General features: G+C 40.8%; 3 protein-coding genes across 3 annotated transcripts in view; 1 reads left to right on the top strand and 2 right to left on the bottom strand.

The window, feature by feature from the left end:
- The window catches only part of LOC137257721 (protein MTSS 1-like), a 288,334-nt gene that overhangs the window by 88,744 nt on the left and 172,520 nt on the right, over positions 1 to 27,070 (bottom strand). The window lies entirely within an intron of this gene.
- LOC137257725 (uncharacterized) lies at positions 1,438 to 11,291 on the top strand. The gene is made up of 5 exons (XM_067795133.1): positions 1,438 to 2,157; positions 2,700 to 2,905; positions 3,963 to 4,048; positions 4,335 to 4,509; positions 11,009 to 11,291. The coding sequence occupies exons 1-5, from the start codon at positions 1,611 to 1,613 to the stop codon at positions 11,123 to 11,125; spliced, it is 1,131 nt and encodes a 376-aa protein (XP_067651234.1). The 5' UTR covers positions 1,438 to 1,610; the 3' UTR covers positions 11,126 to 11,291.
- LOC137258581 (uncharacterized) overlaps positions 12,572 to 27,070 on the bottom strand; it is a 41,362-nt gene continuing 26,863 nt past the window's right edge. Inside the window, exons 21-26 of the mRNA XM_067796290.1 lie at positions 26,760 to 26,883; positions 18,878 to 18,997; positions 18,508 to 18,649; positions 17,061 to 17,251; positions 16,001 to 16,067; positions 12,572 to 15,199 (exon numbers count right to left, since the gene is read on the bottom strand). Of these exons, the coding sequence (XP_067652391.1) occupies positions 15,117 to 15,199; positions 16,001 to 16,067; positions 17,061 to 17,251; positions 18,508 to 18,649; positions 18,878 to 18,997; positions 26,760 to 26,883 (727 nt within the window). The 3' untranslated portion in view covers positions 12,572 to 15,116. The remainder of the gene's footprint in view (positions 15,200 to 16,000; positions 16,068 to 17,060; positions 17,252 to 18,507; positions 18,650 to 18,877; positions 18,998 to 26,759; positions 26,884 to 27,070) is intronic.

A 27,070-nucleotide genomic window follows, 5' to 3' on the forward strand; every position in this document is an offset into this window, starting at 1 on the left:
ACAGCTATAGTTATAATTATTTGATGCTTAGTGTTTTTGCGTTTCGCTTGTCGCTATCACCGTTATATGATAAAGATAAATGTTAAATCGCTATCTCGGATGGTTTTAACCCCCAATCAAACATAAATACGATACATTAACTTATATGTGTAGTTTCGTCGGCCCATCAGTACATTTGTAAAACATTTGTGTTTGGGTGAACATGGGGAAAGTGAAATGGCGGTGGTCTGTAAACAATCGAGTCTGGACAAGACGAATCAGTGATCAACAGCATGAGCATGGGCCTGACCACCCGATCCCGTCAGTCACCTCTTACGACAAGCATGGGTTCCTGAAGACCATTTGCAACCCGGATCCTCACGGGTCAACACGGGTTGAACAGTGGTTGATGTGGATCAAATTCAAATAAACAGGACGCGTTGTTTCCGAATGGTGAACATGTATCCTCCATCACGATCAGAAATATTTGCGTAATGACGGATATTATATGTCAATCATTGCTTTAATGGAATTTCTTCTGACTTGAAATTCCCAAGCAAGAATGACTTGGTCCTATCCGCTACCACAGATTCCATTCTAAAGTGAATATTGTTTTACGCCGCTTTTAGCAATATTCCAGCAATATCACGGTGGGGGACTCCAGAAACGGGCTTCACTTACTGGACATATATGGGGAATCGAAACCCGGTGGTCGCTGTTTGGTTTGCTGCAATGATCGAACGCATTTACGAACAGGCTGTCACATGTCACAAGTGAGTGAGTGAGTGAGTGAGTGAGTGAGTGAGTGAGTGAAACAACCAGGCTATTATTAGCCTAGTGGTCAAAGCGTTCGGTCGTCGCGTCGAAGGCATGGGTTCGATTCCCCACAAGGGTACAATGTGTGAAGCTCATTTCTGGTGTCCCCAGTAGTGATATTGCTGGAATAATGCTAAAGCAGCGTACAACAAAACTCACTCACCACTATACACCATGGCCCCTGGTTTGAACAGACCGAGTTAAAATGATAAAGGGCCTACATCCTGCAGCTTGATACAATATGAAATCGAACAAACATGTATTTTTGGATATTACATATATATGATTCGCTAAATTACAACTGAAGGGATAAAATTATGATAAAAATCCACGGAAGCATTACTGAAAGCAATTACCACAAACTAGCCATAAAGCTATCGTAGACTTACTGCAGAATAATCGTTCGATTATCGTGACATAAAGAATATTTAAAGCAACTAAATATTCGACAACATCTATTTAAGGTTAAAAATGCAGATCAGGTTAGATATGAATCATAGAAGTATCATATGTTAACATGAATTATCTTGAGAATACTCATTTTCCTGTCGGAAATTTATCGAAGAATATATGACATCGGCAATTATTCGGCAGAATTAAAAATGAAGAGTTAAAAATGCCGATAAGGTGACATATTGTTCTAAATTTATCCAAGAAGAAATTCTGAGTAGGTGAGGTATGAAGCTGTGTTTGTATGTCCTTATAAGGACAAAACATGTCATCTGTATTATACCGGATCTTCCATAAATATTTAAATAAGTGGACTTGAGGTATAGAACAGCTTAACAGGAGGTTTCGAACAGCTTAACAGGAAGATGAATACAGCGTGCCGCTTTCTGCTGTTGCTCCCTCTGCTGCAGGCGACGGTAGCCCATGAAGTCACGGTAGAGCTTGATCGACTCGCTTCCAAAGCTGGTGTTGAAAATTGTCGTTTGCGACCACGTGGAAATGCATCTAATTCCGAAACGGTGATCCTCTATGATGACGAAATATTGATACATAATTTCTGTCTGAAGAAAAGAAAATCGTTCTCGCTAGAAAAACTACGATACTCCAATGACGGTCTTGCCGACCTTCTGACCTTTGACCTCGATGGCGAGGAGGTTGGACGATGGACAACGCGACAAAAATTTGGAGACGGTACTCTGTGGAACCAGATCCTGGAAGTGGAACAATTCGGTGATGAAGTTAGTGCCGCTGCGGGCAATCACAAGTTGACCATCCGTGTGCTCGGGGACAGGTATGGGGTGGAGCTGGACTCCCTGACGTTCTCTCTTGACCGCAAGGACAAGGATGACGACAGCCTTTGCCAGAACACGGGCTCACAGGCCGTTACACCTCTTTTCGGGGAATGTGATCCAGGTAATATTTTGTCATCTTAAACAATTAAAGGGATCATGGACCGCGAATATGCATGTGAAGTTAGAATTGAACCTCATCCGGGTTAGAATTTATCTGTAGCAGCCCAGGCTTGTCATATGAGACGATTAACGGGGTGGGACGTCAGGCTCGAGGACTTAGCCGACACGTCATGGTATTACACTGTCACTTGACGGTGTTCCAGACTCAACTATAACTACTAGAGTATAGAGTGCGGCGTTAAACAACAATCAAACGAAAAAGACAAATCATAAATGTGTAGATCTATGCATAGAATGGCCGAGTAAGGAGCAGCGGTGTAGCCTAGTGGTTACAGTGTTCGCTCGTCATGTTGAAGGTCCGGGATCTATTCTCCACTTGGGTGCATTGTGTGAAGTTCATTTCTGGTGTTCCCCGCCGTGACGTTGCTGGAATATTGCCAAAAGCGGCGTAAAACTAAACTGACTCACTTTGCGTAATACAGACGCTAGGCATAACAACATGCATACATGCAGTCATACAAAGCAAGAGATTTCAAATTACAGACGCAGATGTATGTGGGTCTCCCCCTAATTTACCTAACGCGGACGTGTTGTACAAGGGGAGCTACGTAGGGGCAACGGCAACATACATGTGTCGTCCCGACTACGTCTTCTGTGGGGGAAGTTCCAAACACAGGTGTTCCAGCTCAGGGGAGTGGGAAGGCCTCCAGGGATCGTGCTTCAGGACAAGATGGGACAAACCACAGCAGGTAGGAGGGCATTTGATTTTTTTGCATTTTCCGCGACAAACGGTATCGGATGGTCAGGATCGCTGACTAGGTTGACAAGTCATCGGTTTCCAATTGCGCAAATCGATGCTCGTGCTGTTGATCATTGGATTGTCTGGTCCAGACTCGATTATTTAAAGACTGCCGCCATTTAGCAGGAATATTGCTGAGTGCTGCGTAAAACTCACTACATTAACTTAATTTACGCCTTGCATTAACTTACGGCTATCTTATCGAAAAGACAGCTTCGAAAATCTAGGCCCAGAGTTGCAAAGAATTACTTATCAAGATATAACATTGTATGTGTACGAGAGTTGGTTTTGGTCCGTGGTATATATCGACGTACAAAAGAAAGCATACATCTGGCGTTAAAGATCTTTTTCGTTTTGTTTGGGCACACTGTGAGAAATAGTCTTCAAATATTGCTATATACTGCTATATATTGCTATATATTGCTATATACTGCTATATATTGGTACATATTGCCAGTCGGTCTACTTACGCCGGAAAGTTACTTATCCACAAAGTAATTCACTTGTCCGAAATTTGAATGTAGAAACTGAGCAAAAGATTACAAAAATTCATGAGAATAAGATATTGTAGACAGGCAAGAGTTTCATCATTAAGCTCCTAATATGATAAACATTTATATCCAGACATAATGTTGCACGATTCAAAATGTATTATAACTGAGCGAGTCATAGAGAATGGTGCATGTACATAAAGGTGCGATGAAAATTCACTAGCTAGTCGAACCCGTGTGGAAATTTACTGCCCGTTTGAAATTTTACTAGACACGGGCTAGTGGACCAATGGTTATTTCCCACACTGTCTGGGCAACATCTACACAATGTTTGTGACCTGTAAGATGGGAGAATAATTCCATAGCATCGGGTATGTACCGTTCGTGTAAGCCAGTATATTTAGCAGAAATAAGCGAGATCAGATACGATTTACTCTCAGGGGCAGTTTTATATTTATTCATTTTACATTGAATATGTGCTTGAATACATGATGTTACTTAACCTTTAACTTACAGGGAATTGATTTTGACGTGTCACTACCTTGGGGTGTCACTAACCAGTACTCGCTCGAGATAGTAGCCACGCTAACGGTTCGCCAAAGGTACGTTTTGAGCGATTGTATTAATACTCGTAATGTTAACTATAGGATTCTTATTTGTGATTGTGCTGCATAGATAAAGGCTTTATATCACTCTGTGCGCCATTATTTCCACGTACTTTTTATTATTTTTATTAACTTGAGTCTCTGTCTCTCTCTCTCTATCTATCTATCTATCTCTCTCTCTCTCTTTCTCTCTCTTTGCACTATTTACGGCAGCAGTATAACAGTATAATTATTACCTTAAGTTGTTGTTAAATTATTATTAATTTAACCCTTTTCCAATTAGCTTCACGATCAGTCTCGTCTCCGTTGACATCCGTCTGTTCCACATGGAAGTCCGGTGTGTTAGCTCATCCATCTACCCCCAGGTCTACCTGTCATCAAGTCTGTTGAACATACATCCATTTACAGTGGGCACGCAGTTCCGGCTGGTGGTAGTTCGACAAGTTCACTCCTTTCAAGTGAGTTATATCAAATATTGTTAACAGTGAATGACTTTAGTTTTAAGCCGTGTTTAGTAATATTCCAGCAATATCATGGCGGGGTACACCAGAAATGGGCTTCACACCTTGTACCCATGTGGAGAATCGATCTTAGTTCTTCGCCGTGATGAGCGAACACTTTAACCACTAGGCTACCCTACCACCCCAGTAGAAGTATAAATAATGGGGGTTCTGGACCAGCCCATATAATCCATAATATAATAACCTATCCTTCCCTCACTCATCTTAATTCATAAACCCCATAACATGATCACTTTTCATCTTCCACGTAAAAGTTTTCGATTAGTGATAAAAATGCACTATGAGTGGTTCTGGAGCATCCCCATATAACTCATGATATAAAAACATATCCTTTCCTCACTCATCTTAATTTATAAACCCCATAATACGACCACTTTTCATCTCCACAGTAAAAACGTACCCAACAGTCTTCCTAGTGAGAGGAAGACTGTTGTGGTACGGGACTAGTTTCAATTTAAAAAATTGACTTCAGTGTCATTCTCTTCTATGTCACCATATAGTAATTCATCTAAAGTATCTCTTTGTTTATCTTCGCCCTTTTCTACAATCACAGTTTGAAATTTAACTCAAGTGAAGTACCATAGCTACTAATACATAAAGAACTAACATCAACAACCCCTGAATAGTTTTAGCCTTTAATAAGAAGTCTATGAATATTATTCTGATCAGGTTCCTTATCATATTCCCTTAATGGATAATAACCAGATAGTAACCCATTTATAATAATTGTTTTATTTTTATCGTATAATTTTACCCAATCAGCTAATTGAGATTAATGAGGTAATTCGTGTAATTTAATTCTTAGAATAGGATTATCTAAAGGGGTACCATTTTTTTACATTTTTAACAGTTTTTTTAAATTGTGTGAAAAGTTGAAGTTTATAAATTTTTATTCCATTCCGTGGTAAAACAGTATCTTTTTCTTTGTGTGGAAAATATAAAGCTTTATCTATCACTTTTTTGTAATTTCTTTTTGGATTGCCCTAGAAATATATGAAATAGCTTTAAATAATGAAGACTCCTGTGGACTTTCATCTGAATCTGGAATTGTGTGTGTTTTTGTTATTGAGATAGTCAAGCCATAAGGTCTGTCATTTTTAGGTAAAATTCTGTTTGCTTGTATTTCATTTTTGAACCTAGGTCTAAGTAGTTTCTTTTTTAAAATAAATTTTAACATAACTTGTGTCATTCCTTGTTGTTACCCTATCCCAATCAAACGTTAACATGCCAGGTAATGTATCATTTTCAATTGCTTTTTCACAAGCGGTAACACGACGTGTGTTGTAATAGCATAGTAATAAAAACATAAAAGTCTAAATGTGAATGTTTAGATTACTAACACACACCTGAACTGTACTCAGCAAGCATGCTCTGAGAACTGTAAGCTTAATTTAACAGGTAGAGTATTAGATTACACAATCAATCATTTAGAGAATTATTTCACATATATTATAATCGCTGTGCGTTATTAGATTTGTTAGGTTTAAAGTATCAAAAAACACCTACTGTGAAAGAGCTTATAAAACAAGCTTGTGAACGAGGAATCCATGGTCATTCTCGTTTACTACAAGAACAAAAACCTATAGAATTACAATTCACGCCTACTGAGAATGCTGTAGGTAAATATTTTGTTGGAAGATGGGAATTCAAAGGAACATAGACGTTGAAGATATACAACAATTGGTGTTTGACAAAGTAAACCAAGAAATGAAAGATTTAAGAGGTATTAAATTTCAGCTCACATTAAAGATGCCACTAGAGAAACAACAGGTGAATAAAGCAACTGAATACACCAATGTTTATTTCAGAGGTAATCAAGAAGTTACAACGCAAGCAGATACTATCAACTCTTCTATAGGCAGATCATTCGAAAAAATCGAGAAACTCTAGAACGTTACACCAGCAGGGGGTCTGGTTGGGTTGTTGATAAGATTAACATGGTTTATCTGAGTAAAGCAAACTATGTACCATTGAGAGGTGGAAAATACTTACCATTGCCTGAGTATTTTAAGTAAAAACATGGTTAACGTTAAAAACCCTGGTGATAACTATATAAGGACAGTGATAAGATCTGCTAAATTTCAAGCTGAAAAACATTCTGATGGACTTTCCAGTTATCCAGAAGATGATGAAATCAATTGGGAAGGTATCGATGAACCCACCCCTATCTCTCAGGTCCCCAAAATAGAAAAACATAATCCAGACTTAGGTATAAATGTATTCGGACATGAAGATAAAAATGTAGTGGTACACAGGATAAGTCCTTTAATGTATAAGGATGATCGTAAAATTATCAATATATTTATGGTACAACAAGGTGAAAAATATCACTACACATGGATCAAGCAATTTAGCTGACTGTTGTATAATCAATCGAGACACAGGGAAAAGAAACACTTTTGTGAAAGGTGCCTTCAAGGGTTTTCTACGTCAGATCTACTCGATTCACACAGGGATGATTGCCTAGGTGTTGGGGAGACAGCCGTACAAATAGATATGCCGGAAGAAAACAACAATATTTTGGAATTTACCAACCATAAAAATAAAATGCCAGTACCATACATTATCTACGCTGATTTCGAAGCTGTCATTAAACCAATTGATACCGTATCTCAATCCCCTGATCAAAGTTTCACACAAAGAGAACAGGATCATGAAGCATGTGGATTCGGGTATGTGGTTGTTTGTTGCGATGGACAAACTAACACTCTCGTTATTTATAGAGGCCCAGGTGCAAACAAACTGAGATTAGGCCGACCGTTGGCGAATATACTAGGGTTACCATCAGAGGAAATAAAACCTCATATTACCGTCACCGGTAGGAAATTACCAGAGCTAGTTCCATACGGTGAGCTATATGTTCATCTCGATCAGCTTAGCACAACTGCTAACATAAAACGTGAAAACCCTTCCAAGTTGTTGTGGGCCATCCTGGTTAAAACAGAAAAATACAATGATGGACGAACCAAGTCATTTTCATCGAGATAGTATAAGAAATTGATAAATTGTAATATTTCTGAATTAAAAATATCAATTTTAGATACAAAAAATAATAATATAAATATAGGATACTTAAGTGTAACACTACATATACAATGATGGCTAGTAATCAAGGTCAAGGAATGCGAATAACAAAAAATGCATTAATGTAGGTGTATCAGACCTAGGAGATACTAGAGGGTTTGATGACTCAGGAATAGATGGCAAAATATACGCTTTTAAGCCTATGAACAACATTTACAAACGCATTGAAGTTCCCGCCTTCGGTGGTGATTCTGGTAGTACTTTTAACCTAGATACATCAAGATCTATCAGCAACACATGATATGATATAGTTCACAACAACGATGATGAATGGAGAATATACCCATTGTTTGGTGGTAAATTATTCGATTTAGAAGACTTTAAGAGAATGAACGTTAAACAAAACAAACCATACTATCTAATGCTCACTGACAATAACAAGAGGATGATGTTACCATCTCGAATCGATTGGCTTCTCAGCATAACACTAAGTTCACCATGCGTTTTCACGGAAAACAAAGACCACTACCTAAACAAAGTCGTAAATAATGGAATCATGCTCGTAGCTTACGTCCCAGTACAGAGGCAAAGTGTATTAATTAAACCAGTCACGAATATGGCAGCTCACATGCTATCAGGTAAACCCGGTGAAAACGAAGTATTGCAGTTGGTTATCGGTGTGTATTCCCTAATGGAAAAACTACCGCAGAAGTCAACGCTGGCCATCCGGGTCTACCTTGGTCAATCACGCTTTGAACTTATTGAGATCATGAAGGGAATCAAACTTTCTTGGGAAACAAAACAACAGAATCAAGTTTGCTCTATTTATGTGCGGGTGATGCATGAATCACAAACAATCCTGAAAGGTGTTCACGTTAACTCAGAAGACACTATATCTCTAACCAAGACTTTTCTATCCAATCACATAAATTTGATTAGTTTGAAGTTCATGCCTAAGACATTATCAGAAAAACAATTGGAAACTATTTTCTAACAATTATATAAACAATGGTAAGCAATCATTTCAATGTAACACTCTGTGATCTAGTAGACACAAAGCGATTTAATTCACCTGGTGAAGAAGACACCCCATACCTCCTAAACTTTAAAAAAAGGCGCATTTGAATGAATCCCATTAGCAGATTTTACAGAGCTTGAATGGTTAATTAAAATAACACTAGCCAACCCTTACATCTTTTTTAATCAAAATTATTTTGTTTCCAAAATTACTAACAACGGGATCCTTCTCACATCCTTTAATCCCTTAAAAGATAATACGATACAAGTATTACGAATACCAGGTCACACTGGCAACATGTTAGCGCCAGTCAACATGAATACCAGTTTAATCAATCGCAGTATTTATGATTACAAACGTGATTTTTTTCTTGGATTCAAATTATGGTATGAAACCAAACACCACATTAATTATAGACGTATATCTCACATAGACTTCCGAGCCAAGAATACTTTTAGATGGACTGAGAATAATTTGGTTTAAAAGACATGAGAATAAACGTTGCCAAATTATAATAAGGCAAGGCTATGAGATATTAATACACCCAGATGGGGTTCGCATTGTAGATAAAAACACACCTATTAATATTTCACCCATTTACCTGTACGATAATCTAAACCTCATAAGCCTTAAATATATTAATCAAAAATTAAATTAGAGATAATTAAAAATAATATATAAAATATATTATAGACACACAGAATGGGGCTGTATCCAGCCCTAGATGAAGAAGGAAATGTAAAGGGGAGTATAGAAGGGTTTCAACTTAAACAGATATGTGAAACAAAACGACAGCTAGAACAAGAGCATGATAATCGAGCATCAGTACATAAAAAATACAATAGAGCTTTACACTATATAGATGGTGCCGATAACACACTAATGACAACTAGTATGGGATTAGGAGCAGTAGGAGTTGCGTTGTTGACAACAATCGTACCCGCACCTGTGGTGAATTTGCAGCTATAATTACAGGAACAGCTGGGACGGTGTTTAAATCTGTATAACAAACATTTAATTGTAAAGCAAAGAAACACAATGAAATTAGAATACTTGCTGAAGCAAAGGTAAACACTATAGAAGATCATACTTCCACCGCACTCAATGACAATAAAATCTCAGAAGAAGAGTTTCATTTGATACTAAGTGAACTAAAAAATACAGCAAAATGAAAGAAGAGATTCGTAATAAAAACAGTTCTGCAATAAGCAATAAGAAAAAAATATATAAAACAAGGGATACAACAAGTCCAACAAACATTTATTACAAAAACCAATGACATAATAGAAGTTACATGTTAAACTGTTTCGCTGAAGTCAATATTTAAGATTGATCTTATATAAACTAGTCCCGTACCACAACAGTCTTCCTCTCACTAGGGAGACTGTTGGGTACTTTTTTACAGTGGAGATGAAAAGTGGTCGTATTATGGGGTTTATAAATTGAGATGAGTAAAGGAAGGATATGTTTTTATATCATGAGTTATATGGGGATGGTCCAAAATCACTCATAGTGCATTTTCTATCACTTTTACATGGAAGATGAAAAGTGATCATGTTATGGGGTTTATAAATTAAGATGAGTGAGAGGGGGGGGGGGGGGATAGGTTATTATATTATGGATTATGGGCTGGTCCAGAACCCCCAATATTTATACTACTCCAGTTGTTAACAAGAAAGGCGATGTCAACAAAGAGATGTTCCCACTTACTTAATGGGGTAGTCTAATGGTTGAAACGCCCGCTCGTCACGCTGATGACCCGGGTTCGATTTCCTCATGGGTACAATATGTGAAGCCCAAATCTGGTGTCACCTGCCGTGATGTTACTGAAGTATTACTACAAGGGGCATAAAACCACACTCACTTATTCACTCACTCAAACTAATACAACCGTAACTCGAACACTTTAATATTAACAAGCATGTCACTAAGTTGATTGCTTGATTGATTATTGTTTAACGTCCCACTCAGCAACATTCAAGCCCGAAGGCGGCGGTCTGTCAGTAATGAGTCTGGACCAGATAATCCAGTTTTCAACAGTATGGACACTGAACTACGCAACTGGGATACGATGGCATGTGTCAATCAAATCAGCGAGACAGGCAGCTTATTAGTAGCTTATTGCAACAACTATAGGTTGCTGAAAACAGGCGTGTCACTGCGAGGAGTAAAACGTGAAAATTTCAAGATGACCATCGACTTGAACGGCTTCACAGTGCAACATATTGTAGTGTGAAGCGTTTCAAGTTGGGGGTTATCTCAAAATTTTCTTATTTTAAAAAAAAAATTAATCCTCGCAGTAATACGAGCGTCCGTGTTGTTGAGTACCAATTCTAATGCTCACATTTTCTCAAATTGCGGCATCAAGTCTGGCAACATATTTTATCACTTCAGGTGATAGTTAACGGAGAATTCATCGGGGAACAGTGCAACACATACCCGTCCATCCACACTGGCCGGCTGGTCATCAGTAGAGCACTCACAATCAAGGAAGTGGCGTACATCCAATGACCTTGACCAAAGGTGGCTGTCAGCATGACGGAGATACGATCCGGGATTTTTCTTTTTACTTTTTTTTTTTTGGTCTCTCTTTTTTTTTTCTTTGTTTCTTTTTAGTATTTTTGTTGTTGTTGTTGGTGGTGGTGAAATAAAGCCGTCCTGACGTCACGAACGTAAACATGCTTCATCATGCTTTTGTATCAGGATTCAGATTTTAGCATCACAGACGTCGATATATACTACAAACAATAGTGGAGGCGGTGAAGTAGCCAAGTAGCCTGTTGGGTAAAGAGTTGCGCCGAGTTCAATTCCCCACATGGTACAACGTGTGAAGCCCATTTATGCTGTCCCCCTTGCTGGAATTTTTTCAGATATGAAACCATATTTACTCAATCACTAAGTGAAGCGAGCGAGCACTGAGTTGCAGAACTGAGCGAGTGTGGTTTTAGGTCTCTTTAGGCAATATTCCAACATGGCGGGGCACCGGAAATGGGCCACACACATTGAGCCCACGTGAGGAATCGAAACGGGTCCTCCGCATGATGAGATAAAGCTTTAGCCAATAACCTACCCTGCCGCTCCATGCTGAACTGAAGGAAACAGGAAGATGCTACTCTTAGAAGGAATGTCAATCAGACAAATTTTTCAAATGCATCTATACCATACAAGTGAGCAATACTCCTAAGAAGCGGTGAAGGCGTGTTACAGGTACAATCATCACTGATACAGTCAAATGGACAAATGCGTGTGGCTGCTCGTGATAGTCCGGTCATTTTACAGACAAGCAGCGTGAGTGCGTTTAGTTTTACTCCGCATTCAGCAATAATCAAGCTCTATAGCGACGGTCTGTAAATAGTCGCCGCACTCAGCAATAATCGAGCTCTATGGGGGCGGTCTGTAAATAGTCGAGTCTGGACCAGACAATCCAGTGGTCAGCAACATGAGCATCAGTCTGCGATGATGTATCAACCAAGTCAGTAAGCCTGACCACCCGATCCCGTTTATCACCTCTCAGTTCAAGCCACAGGGACTTCTAACGCTAGAAATCGCCATCAATGTATCCATTGTCACTAACAGGATCTCAACACTACAGTATACGTTGAGGGGGCCATGGGCTCGTGTACCCTCGAGGTTTGTTTGTTAATTCGCCCTTCGGGCTCGTAATTAATGAATTAATTATGTCAACTGCTGCCGATCATATTTTTATATATCTGCGTGGAAGGGAATCATGGCATTATAAATAGATGTTTTCTGACAACCGTAATGGCTATCGCCGTTCAGAATTTCTTAATCCATTCGAAAAATAATTCATATCAACCTCAAACAACTGACTGTGACTATTTCAGTGTTTCTTTCACAGTAGATTACGGATTTGTGGACTTGAACTTGCTATTATATAGGTCGTGGGAGATTTCCGCGACTTGACAGCGTGGAATGACAGAGAACAAAATATTTGTTGGAAGAATTTATTCATGGATGATTTAGGTGTACAGTAAAATACATGACATAAACAATTCACAACTATTCATCTGGACGGAAACACTAATGTAACCAAATTTTCTGATATATCTTCAATAACAACACAAAATAATACAGAATGTTGGTATATTCACACATACAATGCAATAACGAGTTGCAAACATATATAAAATAAATACTTTGAGCATGACACTTAATTAAATTTGTTTAAGAAAGTATTTTGAAAGTACTAAATCAGCTTGTGAGAAAGTTTCTTCAGATTTGCTGAACTCAAAGAGTCCAAGTAAAGCTGGTATGTTTGTTGTTTAAGGCTGCACTCAGCGATTTTGCAGCTATATGGCCATGCAATGTATACATTTGAGTCTGGATCAGACAATCCAGTGATCAACAGCATGAGCATTGATCTATACATGTTGGTTCCATTTTACGGCAAGCATCAGTTACTGAAGTAAAACTAAAGACAGATGGATACACCTCCAAGGCATTGGGCACATTACATTCAATATTTCCTGGTATTCTAATCTTGTGTAAACATCTGCACCTGAATTTTTTTTTTTTCAAAAATGTGGGCACAGAGTCAGTCAGATGTCCAAGGCAACACTGACACCTGCTGAAAAACCAGTGTAAGAACAATCAATGCCTGTTTCTCAACATTGTCACAAGAACACAGTCAAGTCTAATCATTAGTCATTTGCGTTCAACTCCACTTAGAGAGAGGGAGTTGAGTTTTCTACCTCTTTCAGCTACATTCCAGCAAATTCAAGGTGGGGGACACCAAGAAACGTCCTCACACATGATGCCTATGTGGGGAATTAAACTCAGTTCTTTGTCATGTGAGTGGACACTGAAACCACTACGCTACCCCAGAGGACCTCTTGAACAGTATCTCAATTCGATCAGTTCGGTCTGTTTAATGTGAGAGGAATACCTTAAGTCACCTCAGTGAAACCAAACACAGGTGTGGTGCTGAAAACCATAGCTTCCTGGCATGCCAAGGGATGTAACTCTGTAACTCTGTACAAAATGCCCACAAACAATAAGGTACCACCATTTCTTCATTAGTATGTGAGGAGTAAAAAACACGGAAAGCATCATTACTTTCTACTAAATGAAGCTGTTGACACAAATCACTCATCCAAATGAGTTGCAGACAAGTTTGATTTAACCCACAATGTCTGCCCTGCTTCTGTCCTCAAAATAGAAGACCCGGGTTCGATTCCCCACATGGGTACAATGTCTGAGGCCCATTTTCTGGTGTCCCCCGCCGTGATATTGCTGAAATATTACTAAAAGCGGTGTAAAACCAAACTCATTCACTCACTCCTCAAAATAAATTCATGTCTGCCAATAACAGAAAACAAGAAATAATTAATTCAGCATTAACGTTTAAAAACTTCTACTTTATGTGCTTCTATACAGAGAGTGTCATAATTTCCCAAGTGATTCTGTAATTCAGATCTATAAAGCTCTGAAACCTCTGGTGGACACTGTGATTCCTGAGGGAAAAGGGTGCTGAAAATCGCCTGTCATTATGAGTCCTGTCATTCTGTCTTCTTGTTTATTGTTAACACCGCACTCAGCAATATTCCATCTAAATTGCAGCAGTCCATAAATAACTGCATAAACACTGATCAACGTATGCACTTGGGACAAAATTATATTACAAGCCAGTCAGCATAACCACCTGATCCTGTTAGTCGCCTCTTACGACCGACAAGGGCTGCTGAAGATCAATTCCAACCCTGATCTTCACGTCTCTCTAGGCTTGTGAGCTTTATGTTGGGTAAACCTGATGTGAGGCAGGTCTCACTTTGGTACAGTACAATCTTATAGATACATAACTGTGCAAACCTGGACGGCCAAGGGACACAACTCTGCATCATGTCACACAACCAGGACGACAATGGCTGGCCCTGTTCCTCTTATAAACACATTTGTTGATCAGGGCTACCTTTTCACACAGCACTATTACCAAGGTAACCTTAGTGCAGTGTTAAAGAACGGGAGTTTAGGTTCATTTAAGTAGAGGTTGCAGTGTGAATGGAGTCTCAGGGCACCATTAAACAAACTGATCTTAGCGCTAAGATGATGTAACTCCCATACACATGACACATATGGTCTCACCTTAGGTATGTGAGTTTGTTCAAAACTGCCCCTGACACCTAGCAGAATATGGGTACCTGGTAGGATAAATCATATAAATGTCCATCATGTTCTTTGTGCATAAAGCATGCCTATGTGGTGTTGTACTATATAAATGGCCTTATCATTATCACATACATGTATGAGAATCTCATTCCTGTGGTCATTTTGCTAAACAACAGCCTGGCAATAGCTAAAAATAAAACAACTCACAAAGTGCATCAAAACAAATGACAACTGATTCAGTAAAATAAATCATGACATATTTAACATCTCTCTTTCCTGTAAAAATATTAATGTAAAGTTAAGAAGACAGTCAAACGTGAACCATCCTCAGATTTAGTAATGGTATGAGCTGACACTGTGGCAGTGCAAACTGTCGTCAATCAGATACTAAGCGGTTAATTAATCGTCTCTCTTCTTCATCAAGCAGCATCAGCTCTTCATCAAATATTGACACAGCACCTGTTGATCATAAAGTTTCTACAAAAATATGGGTGACAACACTTAAACCCCATACACCTTTATAAGCAATTTATCATTCTCTTTTATTGTTTAACACAGCACTCAGCAGTTTAGGTGCCATATTTCAAAGGCCTATATATTATCCAGTCTTCACTATACACATCCGTGATTAATATAATGAGTATCAATCAGAGTCAAGTCACACAGACACATTATAAGTGAGTGGTTTAGGTTTTTGACAATATTCCAGCAATATCAAAGCAGGGGACACCAGAAATAGGCTTCACACATTGTGCCCATGTGAGGAATCAAACCCAGGTTCTCAGTATGATGAGTAAACGCTTTAACCATCAGGCTACCCAACCACATTTTTGACACTATGAACAATGCCACCTAGCCTGACCGACGCGTGAAGGTACCAGGGTAGAGTAGGCCTTCAGCAACCCATGCTTGCTATAAAAGGTGACTATGTTTGTTGTAAGAGGCAACTAACAGGATCAGGTGGTCAGGCTCACTGAATTGCTTGACACATGCCACCAGTTCCCAATTGCACAGATCGATCCTCATGCTGTTGATCATTGGATTGTCTGGTCCAGACACGATTATTTACAGACCGCCATATAGCTGGAATATTGCTGAATGCTGCGTAAAACTAAATTCACTCAATCGCCTAGCCTGACCAGAAAAAATTCAATACTATGTTGTCTGGAATACAAAAATACCTTTAATGCCATTCTGTTATTGTCATTTGTTCATGTGCTGAGCTTGTGACACTGTTGCACAGACTGGAAATGTTCTTACCTTGCCCTAAGGACCGCTTCAACTGATGCAGGAAGGTGGAAAACATCTCAACAACTGTAGCATCATCCTGGAATAAAAACACAAGCAATCATCAATTTCTCCAACCGCTGGATATAACTGTTTGCCATACTTAAAAAATATGTCCCCACTGCAAGTTCCCCTAACAATTCAGTCCCTCCAATTGTCCCCCGTCATCAGACATCCCTTCATCTGCACCAGAGTTTTGATTAGTACCCCGGATACCGAGCAGAGATACCAACCCTATTTTGGGCCTAAGTGTAATAATGGAAGTCAAAAAGTGTAATGTAGACCCAAAGGTGTAATACTTGTCTTCTGGTCGCTTCGACATAGCACACGTTTTCACAAAAGGAATATTCTTGACAGAAATTGTCAAAAATCAAATTGAAACTCCATTCATCAAAAATTATTGGTCAGGTCAGATTAATTCGAATGAGCAATATTCTATGAACAGGTGATTTCTATCAGTGTAAGGCCATTTCTTAACAAGAACAGGAGTGTGTAACGAAACACTTCCTTGTGAAATTTTATCCACTTTATTCATTTTCGTAAAACCAGTACAAAAGCGCAATTTCACATATTAAGTGTGATGGCATAATTAATTAGTCAAAATTGCAGTAATTACGCAAAAAGCGAAAGGGTTGGAATCTCTGACTCGGGATGGGTGGGTAATGAGTTGGACTCGTTATGATCATGCAACTAACAGATTAAACAATGTCACTTGTTATTCTCTTATGATTAAAGGGCTGTATTGTCTTTGAAGATTTTGACATAATTCAGTCACTTCTTTTGAATCTGAATAAGATATGGTTAAGATAATGAAAAACATTTTAGAATCTGAGCCGAAGAATATATAGCAATTTCTTGCAAATTTGATGTCAGGAATTAACAGTGTGGGTATGCGGGTTGGGTAGGGTAACAGGGGGTGGGGTACCCGTGTAGAAAATCTGGACCCAGCCCAAATGTCCTTCTACAACACCTCTCCCTAATCAACCAGAAAACCTTCACCTACCTACTCTGTTCAGTTAAACTTGACACTCACCTGATCATCGTCACTCCAACTGTCCCAATCATCAGACTCTTCCCCTTCCTTCTGATCCTGTGTGTCCTGCACCTCAATCCCCTCACTCTGTGTGCTCACTGTCCGTTGTCTCCCAGACAGACTCAACTGGCCACTAGTGTTGCTCACATTCAGTGCAAGGCATTCAGCATAGTAAGCTGACAGATCTCCACCTTGGAAAACAAAAAGCCATTTAGCAACTTTTAACATTTTTTTTGGATTCTTATTTAACTATGCACTCACAGTTACATTCAAGCTATGGACATCCATCTGCATATAATCAGATCTGGACCAGACAACCCAGTGTTTGATATCATGGAATGACAACTGTCAAACAAATTTGCCATCTAAGGAATCAAGTTACAAGACTTGTAAGGATTTGCACATATGCCTTATAGTAATTCTCACTATTTTTAACGAATTCATATCAATGCATCATCTGAACTGTACTACTTGATGTCAGCAAAGTTGCACAAAGACTGTAACATATAGAATGTAAGTAGTGAGTTAAGTTTTATGAAGCTCTGAACAATATTCCATCAATGTCACAGCTGGACACACCAGAATTGGGCACCACACATTTTACCCATGTGGGGAATCAAACCCTGCTTTTTCAGTGTGACAAGCGAACACTCTAAATAGTAGGCTACCCCACCGCCCCCTCGAATGTATGGAATAACGTACTGAAATTATGGATTATCTAACTCTTGAGAATGAATGCATTAAATATCTCACTAATCATTTATTTGGATCACAGAAACCATCCCTATGAGTCATTACAAATACATTTTAGCTGAAAAATTATCCACCTCGAATGTGGAAAGTCATAGGTTTGACACCTTTGAGTTTCTAAGACTTCAGTCCTGTTCACCAAACAGAAAATGGGTACCCGATGGGCTAATTCATGTGACTGTAACATTCTAGCACCTAACAGGCAGCTTGGATATGTCTGCTTTGACTGTTAGCGCTATCAGCATTCACCTCGAGAGCGGAGTTTGGTGCTCATATTATAAATGCACATATTATTATAGGTTTAATCACATAAAGCTTGTCACATCAAAGACATTAAGTGTGGTACATGTTATTTCCCTGCCTTGAATTTGGTTTATATGTGGAAAGAACAAGTATGCTCCACTCAGAATCAGTGAGACTAGAGTATCAAAACTGAGTCATGATCCAGTGTTGGTACTGATACCAGCTATTGTAACTGTATAGCTTGTCATAGGCTTTGAATGATGCAGAGCTTCAAACATTTTGTGAAACAAGCCCATGGAACATGGTATTCTAATAAGGCTGACACTATTAAATCCACATCCACAAACACAGCTTCGTAAATGCAATCAAGTTGAAACCAAATTCATCTCAACACACACAAAATATAAGATGATATCCCTAAAGACTGGTTCACTGTCTTATCTGGCAAGTCTACCTGCAAATATATCTTCCTCTTCCTCAATGTCGACCTTGTCAGGGTCTGCTTCACACAGCAACATCGGCGATTCTTGCCATAACAAAGTCAGGTCCTGGTCAGGTCGGGGAGACAGGTCTATGCTTTCATGCAGGTTGGTAGACTGGTACAAAGAAAGTGCTTGTTGAAGGAAATATATTTTGGACACTATGGGGGGAATATTATCACCCAAAATCATGAACCATGTAATTTTCCGAATAATGATACTTTACACTTATCCTGACTCATGCTTAATTGCCTGTCTCTCTCTTCCATTTTAAGATTATCTTACTGAAATGACAGCAGCCAACCGAAAATCATTTGCAGGTGTCTTGAAGAAGCAGAGGTTTACCTTCCCAATCCGACCACTGATACCCTTGAAGATCATCTGGAGGTGTCTGGTAGGGTTGATGGCACGACATAAACTGAGGTAAATGTTGAGAACTTTCTGAAGCAGCTGAGTGTCGAGACTCTGTGAGTGAGAGAGGATCACAGATAAATACTCATGTCAGTGTGTCATACTGATGATGCTAGTCAGGGGTGGAAATAACTTCAAGATTGCTAGTGTACTTTGGTACAGTGGCACATGCAAAAATCACTTGCCATCATTTTTCTACTACATCAGTTCATTTTCTTGTTGATTTCTGAAACACTGGAAAGTCAACTAGACATCAGTACAGCATGATGTACAAATCTGCTTGTGAAACAGAAAATCAAAAACTGGACTGGGACGTCAGGCAATAGGTAATTTCCATCCTTGAAAGTAACTCTTTCTGTCTTGTGTCAACTCTTAGTAACTTTTAATACATCTGAAATAAAATATAGACAGCCTCTCTCAGACAGTAGTAGATACTGATGAACTATGTGTCTCTCACCTTCATGGCCACCATACCAACAGCCTCTCTCAGACAGTAGTAGATACTGATGAACTATGTGTCTCTCACCTTCATGGCCACCATACCAACAGCCTCTCTCAGACAGTAGTAGATACTGATGAACTATGTGTCTCTCACCTTCATGGCCACCATACCAACAGCCTCTCTCAGACAGTAGTAGATACTGATGACCTATGTGTCTTTCACCTTCATGGCCACCATACCAACAGCCTCTCTCAGACAGCAGTAGATATACTGATGAACTATGTGTCTCTAACCTTCATGGCCACCATACCAACAGCCTCTCTCAGACAGCAGTAGATATACTGATGAACTATGTGTCTCTAACCTTCATGGCCACCATACCAACAGCCTCTCTCAGACAGTAGTAGATACTGATGAACTATGTGTCTTTCACCTTCATGGCCACCATACCAACAGCCTCTCTCAGACAGCAGTAGATATACTGATGAACTATGTGTCTCTCACCTTCATGGCCACCATACCAACAGCCTCTCTCAGACAGCAGTAGATATACTGATGAACTATGTGTCTCTAACCTTCATGGCCACCATACCAACAGCCTCTCTCAGACAGTAGTAGATACTGATGAACTATGTGTCTTTCACCTTCATGGCCACCATACCAACAGCCTCTCTCAGACAGCAGTAGATATGCTGATGAACTATGTGTCTCTCACCTTCATGGCCACCATACCAACAGCCTCTCTCAGACAGTAGTAGATACTGATGACCTATGTGTCTTTCACCTTCATGGCCACCATACCAACAGCCTCTCTCAGACAGCAGTAGATATACTGATGAACTATGTGTCTCTCACCTTCATGGCCACCATACCAACAGCCTCTCTCAGACAGTAGTAGATACTGATGACCTATGTGTCTTTCACCTTCATGGCCACCATACCAACAGCCTCTCTCAGACAGCAGTAGATATACTGATGAACTATGTGTCTCTAACCTTCATGGCCACCATACCAACAGCCTCTCTCAGACAGCAGTAGATATACTGATGAACTATGTGTCTCTAACCTTCATGGCCACCATACCAACAGCCTCTCTCAGACAGTAGTAGATACTGATGAACTATGTGTCTTTCACCTTCATGGCCACCATACCAACAGCCTCTCTCAGACAGTAGTAGATACTGATGAACTATGTGTCTTTCACCTTCATGGCCACCATACCAACAGCCTCTCTCAGACAGCAGTACATATACTGATGAACTATGTGTCTTTCACCTTCATGGCCACCATACCAACAGCCTCTCTCAGACAGCAGTAGATATACTGATGAACTATGTGTCTCTAACCTTCATGGCCACCATACCAACAGCCTCTCTCAGACAGCAGTAGATATACTGATGAACTATGTGTCTCTCACCTTCATGGCCACCATACCAACAGCCTCTCTCAGACAGCAGTAGATATACTGATGAACTATGTGTCTCTAACCTTCATGGCCACCATACCAACAGCCTCTCTCAGACAGTAGTAGATACTGATGACCTATGTGTCTCTAACCTTCATGGCCACCATACCAACAGCCTCTCTCAGACAGTAGTAGATACTGATGAACTATGTGTCTTTCACCTTCATGGCCACCATACCAACAGCCTCTCTCAGACAGCAGTAGATATACTGATGAACTATGTGTCTTTCACCTTCATGGCCACCATACCAACAGCCTCTCTCAGACAGCAGTAGATATACTGATGAACTATGTGTCTCTCACCTTCATGGCCACCATACCAACAGCCTCTCTCAGACAGTAGTAGATACTGATGACCTATGTGTCTTTCACCTTCATGGCCACCATACCAACAGCCTCTCTCAGACAGTAGTAGATACTGATGACCTATGTGTCTTTCACCTTCATGGCCACCATACCAACAGCCTCTCTCAGACAGTAGTAGATACTGATGAACTATGTGTCTCTAACCTTCATGGCCACCATACCAACAGCCTCTCTCAGACAGCAGTAGATATACTGATGAACTATGTGTCTCTCACGTTCATGGCCACCATACCAACAGCCTCTCTCAGACAGTAGTAGATACTGATGACCTATGTGTCTTTCACCTTCATGGCCACCATACCAACAGCCTCTCTCAGACAGCAGTAGATATACTGATGAACTATGTGTCTCTCACCTTCATGGCCACCATACCAACAGCCTCTCTCAGACAGTAGTAGATACTGATGAACTATGTGTCTTTCACCTTCATGGCCACCATACCAACAGCCTCTCTCAGACAGCAGTAGATATACTGATGAACTATGTGTCTCTCACCTTCATGGCCACCATACCAACAGCCTCTCTCAGACAGTAGTAGATACTGATGAACTATGTGTCTCTAACCTTCATGGCCACCATACCAACAGCCTCTCTCAGACAGCAGTAGATATACTGATGAACTATGTGTCTCTAACCTTCATGGCCACCATACCAACAGCCTCTCTCAGACAGTAGTAGATACTGATGAACTATGTGTCTCTAACCTTCATGGCCACCATACCAACAGCCTCTCTCAGACAGTAGTAGATACTGATGAACTATGTGTCTTTCACCTTCATGGCCACCATACCAACAGCCTCTCTCAGACAGCAGTAGATATACTGATGAACTATGTGTCTCTAACCTTCATGGCCACCATACCAACAGCCTCTCTCAGACAGCAGTAGATATACTGATGAACTATGTGCCTCTCACCTTCATGGCCACCATACCAACAGCCTCTCTCAGACAGTAGTAGATACTGATGACCTATGTGTCTTTCACCTTCATGGCCACCATACCAACAGCCTCTCTCAGACAGCAGTAGATATACTGATGAACTATGTGTCTCTAACCTTCATGGCCACCATACCAACAGCCTCTCTCAGACAGTAGTAGATACTGATGACCTATGTGTCTTTCACCTTCATGGCCACCATACCAACAGCCTCTCTCAGACAGCAGTAGATATACTGATGAACTATGTGTCTCTCACCTTCATGGCCACCATACCAACAGCCTCTCTCAGACAGCAGTAGATATACTGATGAACTATGTGTCTCTCACCTTCATGGCCACCATACCAACAGCCTCTCTCAGACAGTAGTAGATACTGATGACCTATGTGTCTTTCACCTTCATGGCCACCATACCAACAGCCTCTCTCAGACAGCAGTAGATATACTGATGAACTATGTGTCTCTCACCTTCATGGCCACCATACCAACAGCCTCTCTCAGACAGCAGTAGATATACTGATGAACTATGTGTCTTTCACCTTCATGGCCACCATACCAACAGCCTCTCTCAGACAGTAGTAGATACTGATGACCTATGTGTCTTTCACCTTCATGGCCACCATACCAACAGCCTCTCTCAGACAGCAGTAGATATACTGATGAACTATGTGTCTTTCACCTTCATGGCCACCATACCAACAGCCTCTCTCAGACAGTAGTAGATACTGATGAACTATGTGTCTCTAACCTTCATGGCCACCATACCAACAGCCTCTCTCAGACAGCAGTAGATATACTGATGAACTATGTGTCTCTAACCTTCATGGCCACCATACCAACAGCCTCTCTCAGACAGTAGTAGATACTGATGAACTATGTGTCTTTCACCTTCATGGCCACCATACCAACAGCCTCTCTCAGACAGCAGTAGATATACTGATGAACTATGTGTCTCTAACCTTCATGGCCACCATACCAACAGCCTCTCTCTGACAGCAGTAGATATACTGATGAACTATGTGTCTCTAACCTTCATGGCCACCATACCAACAGCCTCTCTCAGACAGTAGTAGATACTGATGAACTATGTGTCTTTCACCTTCATGGCCACCATACCAACAGCCTCTCTCAGACAGTAGTAGATACTGATGAACTATGTGTCTTTCACCTTCATGGCCACCATACCAACAGCCTCTCTCAGACAGCAGTAGATATACTGATGAACTATGTGTCTTTCACCTTCATGGCCACCATACCAACAGCCTCTCTCAGACAGCAGTAGATATACTGATGAACTATGTGTCTCTAACCTTCATGGCCACCATACCAACAGCCTCTCTCAGACAGTAGTAGATACTGATGAACTATGTGTCTTTCACCTTCATGGCCACCATACCAACAGCCTCTCTCAGACAGCAGTAGATATACTGATGAACTATGTGTCTTTCACCTTCATGGCCACCATACCAACAGCCTCTCTCAGACAGCAGTAGATATACTGATGAACTATGTGTCTCTAACCTTCATGGCCACCATACCAACAGCCTCTCTCAGACAGCAGTAGATATACTGATGAACTATGTGTCTCTCACCTTCATGGCCACCATACCAACAGCCTCTCTCAGACAGCAGTAGATATACTGATGAACTATGTGTCTCTAACCTTCATGGCCACCATACCAACAGCCTCTCTCAGACAGTAGTAGATACTGATGACCTATGTGTCTCTCACCTTCATGGCCACCATACCAACAGCCTCTCTCAGACAGTAGTAGATACTGATGAACTATGTGTCTTTCACCTTCATGGCCACCATACCAACAGCCTCTCTCAGACAGCAGTAGATATACTGATGAACTATGTGTCTTTCACCTTCATGGCCACCATACCAACAGCCTCTCTCAGACAGCAGTAGATATACTGATGAACTATGTGTCTCTCACCTTCATGGCCACCATACCAACAGCCTCTCTCAGACAGTAGTAGATACTGATGACCTATGTGTCTTTCACCTTCATGGCCACCATACCAACAGCCTCTCTCAGACAGTAGTAGATACTGATGACCTATGTGTCTTTCACCTTCATGGCCACCATACCAACAGCCTCTCTCAGACAGTAGTAGATACTGATGAACTATGTGTCTCTAACCTTCATGGCCACCATACCAACAGCCTCTCTCAGACAGCAGTAGATATACTGATGAACTATGTGTCTCTCACGTTCATGGCCACCATACCAACAGCCTCTCTCAGACAGTAGTAGATACTGATGACCTATGTGTCTTTCACCTTCATGGCCACCATACCAACAGCCTCTCTCAGACAGCAGTAGATATACTGATGAACTATGTGTCTCTCACCTTCATGGCCACCATACCAACAGCCTCTCTCAGACAGTAGTAGATACTGATGAACTATGTGTCTTTCACCTTCATGGCCACCATACCAACAGCCTCTCTCAGACAGCAGTAGATATACTGATGAACTATGTGTCTCTCACCTTCATGGCCACCATACCAACAGCCTCTCTCAGACAGTAGTAGATACTGATGAACTATGTGTCTTTCACCTTCATGGCCACCATACCAACAGCCTCTCTCAGACAGCAGTAGATATACTGATGAACTATGTGTCTCTAACCTTCATGGCCACCATACCAACAGCCTCTCTCAGACAGTAGTAGATACTGATGAACTATGTGTCTCTAACCTTCATGGCCACCATACCAACAGCCTCTCTCAGACAGTAGTAGATACTGATGAACTATGTGTCTTTCACCTTCATGGCCACCATACCAACAGCCTCTCTCAGACAGCAGTAGATATACTGATGAACTATGTGTCTCTAACCTTCATGGCCACCATACCAACAGCCTCTCTCAGACAGCAGTAGATATACTGATGAACTATGTGCCTCTCACCTTCATGGCCACCATACCAACAGCCTCTCTCAGACAGTAGTAGATACTGATGACCTATGTGTCTTTCACCTTCATGGCCACCATACCAACAGCCTCTCTCAGACAGCAGTAGATATACTGATGAACTATGTGTCTCTAACCTTCATGGCCACCATACCAACAGCCTCTCTCAGACAGTAGTAGATACTGATGACCTATGTGTCTTTCACCTTCATGGCCACCATACCAACAGCCTCTCTCAGACAGCAGTAGATATACTGATGAACTATGTGTCTCTCACCTTCATGGCCACCATACCAACAGCCTCTCTCAGACAGCAGTAGATATACTGATGAACTATGTGTCTCTCACCTTCATGGCCACCATACCAACAGCCTCTCTCAGACAGTAGTAGATACTGATGACCTATGTGTCTTTCACCTTCATGGCCACCATACCAACAGCCTCTCTCAGACAGCAGTAGATATACTGATGAACTATGTGTCTCTCACCTTCATGGCCACCATACCAACAGCCTCTCTCAGACAGCAGTAGATATACTGATGAACTATGTGTCTCTCACCTTCATGGCCACCATACCAACAGCCTCTCTCAGACAGTAGTAGATACTGATGACCTATGTGTCTTTCACCTTCATGGCCACCATACCAACAGCCTCTCTCAGACAGCAGTAGATATACTGATGAACTATGTGTCTTTCACCTTCATGGCCACCATACCAACAGCCTCTCTCAGACAGTAGTAGATACTGATGAACTATGTGTCTCTAACCTTCATGGCCACCATACCAACAGCCTCTCTCAGACAGCAGTAGATATACTGATGAACTATGTGTCTCTAACCTTCATGGCCACCATACCAACAGCCTCTCTCAGACAGTAGTAGATACTGATGAACTATGTGTCTTTCACCTTCATGGCCACCATACCAACAGCCTCTCTCAGACAGCAGTAGATATACTGATGAACTATGTGTCTCTAACCTTCATGGCCACCATACCAACAGCCTCTCTCAGACAGCAGTAGATATACTGATGAACTATGTGTCTCTAACCTTCATGGCCACCATACCAACAGCCTCTCTCAGACAGTAGTAGATACTGATGAACTATGTGTCTCTAACCTTCATGGCCACCATACCAACAGCCTCTCTCAGACAGCAGTAGATATACTGATGAACTATGTGTCTCTCACCTTCATGGCCACCATACCAACAGCCTCTCTCAGACAGCAGTAGATATACTGATGAACTATGTGTCTTTCACCTTCATGGCCACCATACCAACAGCCTCTCTCAGACAGCAGTAGATATACTGATGAACTATGTGTCTCTAACCTTCATGGCCACCATACCAACAGCCTCTCTCAGACAGTAGTAGATACTGATGAACTATGTGTCTCTAACCTTCATGGCCACCATACCAACAGCCTCTCTCAGACAGCAGTAGATATACTGATGAACTATGTGTCTCTCACCTTCATGGCCACCATACCAACAGCCTCTCTCAGACAGCAGTAGATATACTGATGAACTATGTGTCTCTAACCTTCATGGCCACCATACCAACAGCCTCTCTCAGACAGTAGTAGATACTGATGACCTATGTGTCTCCCACCTTCATGGCCTCCATACCAGCAGCCTCCCTCAGACAGAAGTAGATACTGATGGTATACCTGTCTCTCACCTTCATAGTCACTATACCAGAAGCCTCTCTCAGAGAGTAGTAGATACACTTGAGGCAGAACTGGCGTTCAGACGACTCTTCCCTCAAAAGGTTACACACAACACGAGAGCTCTGACTGCTGACACTGAAGATCAGGAACACCAAGATTAGAAGTTAGTCAGTTACAAAATATTACTTTAACCTATTTACTAAAATGATGAAAGTAGATACTTTTGTCATGTAAATGTGTCAACTGATAAGAACAGAATTCATCACATTGAGTTATCAACCCAAACATACATTTGGCAGCTCACATCACAGACAAATATAAA

This window comes from Haliotis asinina, chromosome 12 (assembly GCF_037392515.1).
Source record: "Haliotis asinina isolate JCU_RB_2024 chromosome 12, JCU_Hal_asi_v2, whole genome shotgun sequence".
NCBI classification, from domain to species: Eukaryota; Metazoa; Mollusca; class Gastropoda; order Lepetellida; family Haliotidae; genus Haliotis; species Haliotis asinina.